We start from the raw sequence: 10,569 nt of genomic DNA on the forward strand, positions 1-10,569 counted from the left end.
GTTAAAGAACGATTTTCTTCACCAAGTTACATGTTCTTCATTCTTACACCTTCTTCAAGAGTCTACCACTAAGTTTCCTTGAAAAGGATGAAGGAATGAACTAAGAGTTATTACTCAAGAGGACTAATATTTGGACAGAATCTAGAAGTGTATGGCCTCTCTTACAATGATTACATACATGGGCGAATCCAGAAAAGTATATAACTGGCCGGGGACGTAGACGCGTAGTTTAAAAGATTTTAGAAATGTCAATGACAAAATATCAAATACCTATAATATGATTCAAATACAAAATGCATTATAAATTATAATACAATATTTATGATACTAAGTGCCATTTCAAGTCATATGCAAGGTTACAACAAACTAATTAAGATACTCAATTCTTTAGTAATTTTTACAGAAATATTGATTTTATACACTATTTCACTGCTAATGTGAGGGTTGGGGATGAGGGAGGCAGCTACCCCATTGTAGCTCCACCCATGATTACATAATTATAAATACAATATATTTTAAAATGGTAGATGGCCAATAATATTAAACAAAGAAAATGAAAACAAACAAGGTAGGCATAGTAGTAGTAGTAATTTGCTATTCAATTGAGAGTATAGATATGTGGTTGTAATCTGAGCTTTGAATGCAACATCAAAGGAACAGCTCGTTGAAGGGTGAGACCATAAGCTTCCTCCATATTCAGCGTTTCTACAGATTGCCCATTCCCCAAATCCCAATCAAAAGCATGTACCAAAGTTGCAACAATCAGGTGAACCATCCTTATCCCCAATCTCATCCCAGAGCATATTCTACGCCCGCCTCCAAAAGGAATCATTTCAAAGTCATTCATTTTAATATCCACGTTGGGCTTTTCTCCATCGGGCAAGAATCGGTTTGGGTTGAACTCAAGAGGATTTGTCCACACATTGGGGTCACGAGCTATGGCCCAAACGTTGACCAGAAGAGTTGCGCCTTTGGGAATGAAGTAGCCATTGATCTCACAACTCTGAGCTGCCATTCTTGGAAGAGAGAGTGGGGTGGATGGGTGTAGCCTGAAGGTCTCCTTCACTATTGCTTGCAAGAAAGGTAGTTGGGTTAAGTCGGATTCTGTGACTAGCCGATTTGGACCAACTACTAAGTCAAGCTCTTGTTGTGCTTGGTTTAAGATTTTTGGGTTGCGTAATAGTTCTGCGAATGCCCACTCCACAGCGCTAGACGATGTATCAGTCCCAGCTGTGAACAAATTCTACATATATAGATCATATCATCAGAACTAATATATATAGCGATGGGTTTCAGTGCATAGACAAGGGACCCACCTTAAGTGTAGAAATAAGAAGAAAAAACTACACATTTAAGTTTTAAATGGCGCAACTTGCCAACTTAAACTCACAAATCAAACACCTTAAAAAGGAAAATCATGCACCTAAAGAAAAAAGAATCAAGCACCTAAAGCTTCTGGGCAAGGCACTAAGTTTCAACCACTGACTCACCTTAAGCAAACAAATCATGCACCTTAGGAACGAAAACCATGCACGTAAAGTTTTAGACCGACACACTTGAGCTTCAACAACTAACGCACCTTAAGCTCAAAATCATGCACCTTAAGCACAAAATCATGCACCTAGAAAAATCCCGCAACTTAAGAAGAAAAACCACGCACTTTAAATTTAACCTAGATGCAAAAAAAAACTAAAAATGTCACCGCGTTTTTTTTAAAACATTGTTGATCCTAGACGTTTATATATATGTGTGTGTGTGTGTGTGTGTGTGTGTACTATCGTTCATATGAGAACCATGATTAAATACTACATGAGTGCACACAATCTATAACATGAATGAATGCACAAAATTTACTTCTAGGCATGCTTAGATGGCAATGGAGATCCTAGAATACATTGTGTGCATTCACGTAGTAAATTTTGTGCACTTATTCAGTTCTCATGTTCTCCCTAAGGTACTATTCTCATATGATCTCAATATATATAGGGTGATGTTTCTATGAGAACCAACATCTCTATGAGTTCATGAGAACTAATTTGGTGCATGTATTATAAAAATATATCTACGGATGAGATTAATTGAGATTATTAAAAATAGATGTGTACATATGGATCATTTTAATGTTTGCATATTAAGCATATACTCTACGTAATATAGAGACATGCTTAATATGCACACATCATAAAACTCCACGTGCACACCCAAATTTTTAGTTTCCTCAAATAACTTCATTTATAGATATAATTTTTTAATGCAATTGATTAGTTCCCATGAACTAATTGAGATTGGTTATCATATGAATATATATAATTAAACATGGTTTAATTTGTTAGGGAATACTAACCAAGAGCAAAGCCTTTATTTCAGTGTCGGTGAGTTTTCCCTCTTCACCATCCACATCGGCCCCATTATCTCTAAGCCTAACTAGGGTGCTTAAGAAGTCCACATCTTTCGACAACGTCGTATGTTGATTGTTCACAAATTTGTGCTCCTCAAGAATGGTGTTCAAGAACGCGTCAAAACGCGCGTGTAGTTTCTTCATCTTCCCTACGATTCCTTGAAGGTCAAACAAACCCAAGACCGGGATGAAATCGCCGATGTTAAAACTTCCGGCCAACACCATCATCTCCTCCACCATCGACTTGAACTCCTCCGCCTTCGGGTCGCTCTTGCTGCCGCCGTCATTAAACACCTTCCGCCCTAGCATCATACGACCCAGGGCGTTCGTGGTGCACACGTTCAGTAACTGCCCCAGTTTTACTGGAGTTTTGCCTGCACTTGCTAGACTGCGTGTCAGAGTTGCAACCTCTTCCTGCATTAATGTAATGCTACATTGTCACTCTACAATCATGCAATCATATTTTTTTCAACAAAGCCCGGTAAATAGATTCAGCAATTAATTTGATAATAGAAGTTTCCAAGTTTGACTCCACTAAGATTTTTGTTTGAATTTTAAACTCTTGGGTTACACAAACTAACTAGATTATTTAACTACTTGTTCCACTAAGATTTTTGTTTGAATTTTAAACTCTTGGGTTACACAAACTAACTAGATTATTTAACTACTTGTTCTTTGTTAATTATGATCACCCGAAATGTACTTCACCCAAAGTACTACTTTAGGTTATGAGTTTCCCGTAAATAAAAAAGTAAATAATTATTTTTGGCCCGACAGTTAATCTTATATATTAACATAAAAAAAAAATAAAAATAAAATTTCAAATTACATAAAGATATCTTTTCAAAATTTTTTTACTTAAATATTTTGAGAAAAAAAATTATTACATGAAATTTGAAATAAAATAATTCATATTACATAATAATTTGAATTACATAAGATTAAAAATATGAAAAAAATAAGATTAATTAAAATTTAAAAATCTAAATACATTAAAAGAATTTAGACTTTATCATAAATTATTATTTTTAAATATATACTATTTGTAATTAAATACTACTTTATTTTTAATAATAATAATAATAATAATAATATATAATAATAATAATAATAATAATAATAATAATACAGAAATAATAATTCGTGGAGTTAATGACTGAAATAGGGAGAAATGTGTAGACATTGACAAAAATAGAAAGGTTTCAAAAAATATATTTCGTACTGTTTTTAGAAAAATTCATTTCGGACGACATGCGTTTCTGGTCATAAACACAAGTCTCAAATGAATCTTTTAAAATTTCTGAGAATATCTTTTCTTTTAATGTTTGGTCAACGTGAAATGCAAATGTCACTTAGCATTTTTCATATAATACGAGAAGCACAAGTGACACTTGCATTTTCCTTTATGTGGATCAGTAGTACGCAACGCTAGAAGAAAAGGAAAAGAAAAGGAAGGATATGTGCGCAGCGCAAGCTAGACCCGTGCATTTTACATTTTCCAAATGGAGAAGTCAATTTTGGCTCTCTCCAAATTTGTATAGAAATGGAAGAATGGATATGGAAAGTTATTTTAAAGAATTGATTTTAGTAAACAAGTTTTCCATTTTCCATTCTTCCACCCCTCCAATTTTTTATTTTTTTTTTTTTGGAAAATCCTCCATTTTTTCAAGTTGCTAAACGACCCCTTATTCTTTGCCGCTTTATTCTGCACTTTTTTTTTCCATATGCAGCAGCATTAGAATACAGCTAGCTCTTAGGCACATTATCCAATTTGCACATCATTTACTATTCCCATTACATCCTTGCAAATCTAATCTATTTTAAAAATTGCATCCAATATCACATCACTTTAAAATTTAATAAATACATAAAATAAAAAATAAAATAAAATAAAATAAAGTACATAAAAAATTAAAAATAAAAAAAAATACAAAAGCTGATTTGCAAATTTACAAATCCTGTACACTAGAAAAAAAAAATCAAATAAATTATGTGGCGTTTATCACATCATATTGCCAATCCCATATTGGTAGGGATGGGGCAGTCTTATCATGGTTGTCATACAAGTTTCTTTCTTTCCTCTTTTCTTCTTTTATTATAGTATATTTATGTTATCTTGTTTCTATCTCCCGAGAAAAGGAACTTGTTGATACGCGCATGTCAGTGTTGTGTAATGACCGAAGCTGGCAAAAGAGCACAGTTTAAAATGACCGGAAAACTGCAAATAATACTAGCATTTTTTTTAGGAAAGCATTTTTGATATTATACAAAAAATTACAAGTGGATAGCACTTGCTTTTCACCTTGACCAATTATAAGTTTTGTTAGAAAATGTCAAGAAACTTATTTGGGAGGCACTTCTCACTCAAAAGCTCATGTTTTTTTTTTAAAAAAAAATGTCAACTATTTAAAACCTTCTCATTTTTTTCATTCATTCTAAAATTATTCATATTTTTTCTTTGACCCATAAATTGAGTCCCGCCTTACCCAAGGACAAGTGAAGCCAAATTTGTACAATTTGAAAGTGTACAATTTTGAATGAAGAATGCACTATATATATATATACAGAAACTTCCAAAATAAAAGAGTAAACAGCTTTAATTTCATGTCACAATCTCATATAAATAGGGTGTTCTCGCCTAATCCAACGGCTTTGATTTGATTTTACAATCTTATATGGACTAGGTGCGCGCCCTAGTCGTTAGGCATAACCCAAGCACCCAAGAAACGTCTAGCGATTTTTTCAAACCATGATATATATATATATTATAAAATCAAATGAGACAAATAGACAACCTATTTAGATGAAAAGTAAGAATTAATCTGGTGCATCCATCTAATTACAACCCTTCATTAATTAATTCCTATGGATATGATTAAGTATAACTTCTCATCTAAATAAGTTGTATCATATAAAGTCAATATATATATATATATATATATATATATATATATATATATATTATTTCTTTTCTTTCTCTACCACATAGAGTGGAATTTAATATGCACCCCTAAAAGGGTGTAAATAGCATACGGTCTTGTTTGGCAATTAGCGATTAGCAAATAGCGGATTTGACCAGTTCATTGTATCAATGATTTGTAAAAAGATATTTGGTAAAATTAGTATTTAAGTTAACTGTTAACATGTAAAATAACTTAATTGGTATAAATATATTTCATAAATAGTAGTAATAATAATATATAATAATAATAACGCTAACAACAATTAATAATATATAATAATAATAATGCTAATAACAACAACAACAACAAAAGAAGAAGAAGAAGAAGAAGGGATGCGGCTCCCTTTTGTTTTACCATTTTTCCCACATAGGTGATGAGAAATGTGGGGAAGGAGTCTTGAGGCTCCTATAAAATGAGCCTCAAGGCTCCATTAATTTTAACCCTACCCATCTGAATTTGGATGGGTAGGGCAATGAAGAGCCTTTAATGTTCTTCGGTTCTTCAGTAGTTTTTTTTTTTAATTAAAAGGGTGTTTGTGGAAAATATAATTTTCTTTAAAATGTTAATCTCAAGCACTGCTCATAGCAGCGTTTGAGATTTCAAAAGTTTGGCGCAATCCACTACTCCAAACCGTTAGGTTTATCAAACAACTACTTTGACGTTTTAATCATGGTCAAAACGCCACGAATCCACAAAAAATTTGACGGATCTGCTAACAACCAAACATGTACTACACGAGTGTGGTACTAAACATTTAACATTAAAAAATGTAAGCATTATTTTGAATGGTAGAAACTTTGTTTAATGTAGGATTAGGTATATGGTAGGAAAAATTTTATCATTAGAGTACTGGCCACTTGTATTACTCTTAATTAACATATAATTATATTATGCAAAGCCTGTCAACACCTTCTAAACGTATACCACAAAATTGTCCATCCATTTAAAAAAAAAAAAAAAGCAATGCTTTCTATGTTAATAATTTAATGTATTTTCTTACCCACGTGAATTACATTTTCTATTTTTCTAATAGGAGAGGGAAAATATTATTATAAAGATGATGTTATTATTAACATTTAATTAAACTGTCATCGTTTTCAATATAAGATATAAGTAATAATCTATTAAATATTTTTTGTCAATGATTTTACAAAATCTCCCCCTCCCCCTTCTCTCTTTCTTCTATCTCTCTCTCAAAATATATATATATTTCAATTGAAAACTACTCATCTTGTAAAATATATATGAGGACTGATCACAACTTCCCTTAATGATTCATCATATTGAGGTAGGGGTGGGCGTTTCGGGTTTCGGTTTCGATTTTAAAAATTTTAAATCATTTGGTTTAACATTAGAGTTCGGTTCGGTATACGGTTCGATTTAGGTCCCCAAATTTCAGCGTTTCCTAAGTTTCAAACATATACTATCACATTATCCATATCCAAAATCTAAACATTATATGACAAAATAGCAATTCAAAGTCCAAATATACTACTAAGTACTAATTGTGAGGTAAAGAACAATTGTAGCAAACAACAAAAGCGCAAAGTAGAGAACAAGCTATAAAGAAATCAAATAAAAAAAATTTAAGAGAGATACCCGTGAGAATAGGAATTAAACGACGAACCAGGCATCGGCTTAAATTTACTTTTATTATTATTATTATTATTATTATTATTATTATTATTATTATTATTATTAAAACCTAACAACGTTCAGTTTGGTTCGGTTTTTACTAAACCGTTCGCTTCGGTTTACAAGAATTTCGAACCGTTTGGTTTTGTATTACTAGTCGAGTGAGGGATTGAGGGTTTTTGTAAAAAAAAAAAAAATTTACAATGTAATGTAATGATATAAGCGTATTATAAACGGAATTTATATATTTAAATATCTATTATATTCCTATGAAATTAAAAAAAAAAAAAAAAGAATTGAATTAAACCTGGCGAACATGACAAAAGTCATCCAACGCTTTGGCCGAGAAGAGATGCAGAGAGGTGATCTTCCTAAGCATGCGCCACCGCGGGCCGTAGGGTGCGAAAACGAGGCCTTGATTGTTATAACCAATGTGTTTGGCGCCGGAGTTAGGCGGGCGGCTGGAGAAGTTTGCGTCGTGAACTTTCAAGAATTGAGCGGCCACGGCGGCGGAGGTGGCCACAACCACGTGCACAAATCCTAGGCGGAGGTACATGAGGGGTCCATAACTCTGAGCCAGGGCCGCTATCGACTCATGATGCGGCTTCTGGCCTAGGTGGTGAAGGTTTCCTACAAGCGGCCATGGTTTTGGTCCGGGTGGGAGTGGTAAATGGTAGCGTTTCACTCTGATGAGAAGAAAATATAGAAAAATTGGAAAACCTAAAGTGTACAAAATTAAGGTTAAGGTTTCCATACTTGGGTCTTCAAATCATGTATGCATGTGTTGTTTATTATATAGATGGGAGTGGAGCGTCGGTAAGCAGGGGGCATGGTAACTGCTAAGTGACTTTTTACTAGCCGGTTGAGTAGAAATAGACAGACAAACACAATATATGGTGGAAGATTGCTGATTTGATGGCATGCATGCACGCGATGCCGCAAATTATATCATGGACCGTGGTCCACAATGCTTTGTGGACCGTGGGCTTAAACGACGTCGTTTTGTTATTTCCTAATCGTTAGATTTAGACGGCCCTGTTAACACTACAAAAAACTGATTGTTTAGCGACATATACTTAAAGGCGGTTATATATAACTGCCTCTAAATAACTATTTTGAGACGGTTACAAAAACCGCCTCTAATTTGATATGGAAATCTTTAATAATTAATTGTTAGCAATAAAACTCTTTCTAAAAAATTATTTCTAACTATATTCTATTTATATATCGTCTAAACACTTAAGTCGCAGAAGCGGACACCGCAAAATCGGACGCCCGGCAACGCCCCCCTGACCTCCCCTGCGCCGCCGCCGACGATGACGCCTCCCCTGACCTTCACTGCGAGGCTACGACGACGCTGTAGACTCGAATGCCGCCTTCCGCCGCTCGCCCGCCCACCCTCCCGCCCTCCTCTACGACAAATCTAGAAGGAAAATCTCGACTTCTGGATTTCCAATTCGAAGACCCGGCTGAGTGTGAGGCGGAGGTGTTTGGTCGCGGAGGAGTGAGTCCACCAAGGCTGTAAGTCTATTATATGCCTTTAATCTTTGTTTCGCGTCTATGTGATTTCGACTAGTTGTGATGTAGTGATGTGAAGGATTCGAGAAATCTAGGGTTTATTGTTGAGCTTAATGAAACAGCTTGCTTTTAATTATTTGTCTAATTCATATATATTTGCCTTCAATCTGTAGAAATTCAACAACGTGGTGGATAGGATCATAGGAGAATAGAAGATCTCTTAACAATTATGGAGCAATGTCTACATGATTATGCCTAAGAGCTAATAGTTGTGGTGTTAATCTGGTTAGTGTAAGTTATAATTGCTTTTGAAAACTTACATTTGCTTGTCAAGTTGCTAACTTGTATTGATAAAGTTATTAAATTCAAATGCAGAAATGGGCTGTTGATTTGAATCAGTATGCATGTGAATGCTTGAGGGACAAATGTAACATTATCCTCTCTAATTCATTTTCTTTTGTATGTTGTATTTAGTTATTTTGCCTTTCTATTGATCTTTCTTGTTTTATATGCATTTTGTAGGAGATAGAGCCACCTGAAACACTTATGTGTAGCCAAAGGCCTTACCAGATGCAGTCTCTTTACTGGATGTCAGAATTGGAAAAGGGAACTGAGGCAGAGCAAACAACCTAAGGTGAGGCTGGGCAAACTATAATGACAATTGCTCTAATACTTGCGAGGCTGGGCAAGGGTATCCCTGATAACCAATAACTTGCTAAGGATATGGCTATTACTCAGCATTCTAAGAACAAAAGGATTAAAGGTGACACTCTCATTGTTTGTATTATGGCATTACTTGGTCAATGGATGTGAGTTTATTAGTCTGTAGCCCCTTTCTTGCATGCCAACATGAAAATGTGACTGATATTGATCATAATTCTTATAACATGATGAACTTGAAGCTCCTTCAAAGCCAGATAGCAATTCTGTTTTTGTTCATTAGGACAAAAGTAATGACCCTAGAGTGTTAGCAAAACTAGATCGTTCTTGACAACCTATAGTCTTCTAACTGCTGTGTATAAGTCTGTAAGTGATCCTACCTTTATTTAAGATCAGTATGAGTTCTGTTCATTTGGTTCTATGCCCACTGCTACTTGTTATGGACTATCTTGATTAACCAATTTCTAACTTTGATTTAGGATGGGGAGAGTAGCATATTCCTTAAAGTTGATTGGGGTCAAATTGTACTGGATGAAGCACACACCATAAAGAACTGGAGGACTATGAGTGCTAGGGCTGCATTCACATTGTCTGCACATTGCAGGTGATGTCTTACTGGTACTTCACTTCATGTATGTTCCACATTTGAGTGCCCCAATTATCATGCTTCCTAAAAAAATTAAGTCTTGTGTAAGACTGTCTCATGTGAGAACAAAGGAAACAAAGGACATGGAAGGGAGGTAGTACATTACCATTTTTTTTCCTCATTTTCTTTAATGCCCAAAGTTTACTTGAGAGGCAAAGCTTTATCTGGCAGCATATTGATGTCTTGTTCTTTTGAATTAGGCCAATTCTTGCCTTGCCGCCAACTGATATCCAAGTCATTGAGTGTGAACAGTCGGAAGCAGAGCACGGTTTCTATGATGCCCTCTACAAGAAATCTTTACCGGGGAGTGGAAAGAAATTTTCATCTTAAAGAAAACGGGAAATCTCTTGCATGATAGCGTCACGTTGAATGAACTACAATGTTGTGTTATAGTTATCATATAATGCATATAATTGATTTCTTTTAATATGTAGAATTGATTTTCTTTTAATATTTGAACTTCTTTGAATATTGTTAAACATTAGTATTTGACAATACAACTAACATTTGATTTTCTTTTAAATTAAATGTGTATTTATTTGTGTTTTGCAATGCATATTTGAAAGTAAAGATTTACATCAAAAAGTATTTAATGGCAATTAAAAAAATATATTACAAAAAATACCATGCAAATTTGAGTAGCAATTAAAAGCAATCGCTATTAGATGATAAAATACAAATAGAAAATAAAAATATATTTTAGCGACAATTATAAAATCATTATTAATAATACTAAAATTAAAAAGTAT

General features: G+C 34.1%; 1 protein-coding gene across 1 annotated transcript; it reads right to left on the reverse strand.

Moving 5' to 3' along the window:
• Window positions 1–546: 546 nt before the first annotated feature.
• LOC116028976 (flavonoid 3'-monooxygenase-like) lies at window positions 547–7,750 on the reverse strand. Its single transcript, XM_031270841.1, has 3 exons — window positions 7,304–7,750; window positions 2,345–2,812; window positions 547–1,243 (listed from the first exon to the last, which is right to left on the reverse strand). Exons 1-3 carry the CDS (start codon window positions 7,748–7,750, stop codon window positions 599–601), a joined length of 1,560 nt encoding a protein of 519 aa, XP_031126701.1. The 3' UTR covers window positions 547–598.
• Between the last annotated feature and the right edge of the window lie 2,819 nt (window positions 7,751–10,569).

The sequence above is a fragment of the Ipomoea triloba genome, chromosome 9, assembly GCF_003576645.1.
Source record: "Ipomoea triloba cultivar NCNSP0323 chromosome 9, ASM357664v1".
In the NCBI taxonomy this organism is placed as follows: Eukaryota; Viridiplantae; Streptophyta; class Magnoliopsida; order Solanales; family Convolvulaceae; genus Ipomoea; species Ipomoea triloba.

Excerpts from the sequence above, each read along its gene's own strand:
- LOC116028976 (XM_031270841.1), bottom strand. The coding sequence starts at position 7,750 with ATGGAAACCTTAACCTTAATTTTGTACACTTTAGGTTTTCCAATTTTT. Across the intron at positions 2,813-7,303 it reads ACTTTTGTCATGTTCGCCAG|GAAGAGGTTGCAACTCTGAC; the intron begins GTTTAATTCAAT and ends ACATTAATGCAG. Across the intron at positions 1,244-2,344 it reads AAATAAAGGCTTTGCTCTTG|AATTTGTTCACAGCTGGGAC; the intron begins GTTAGTATTCCC and ends CTATATATGTAG.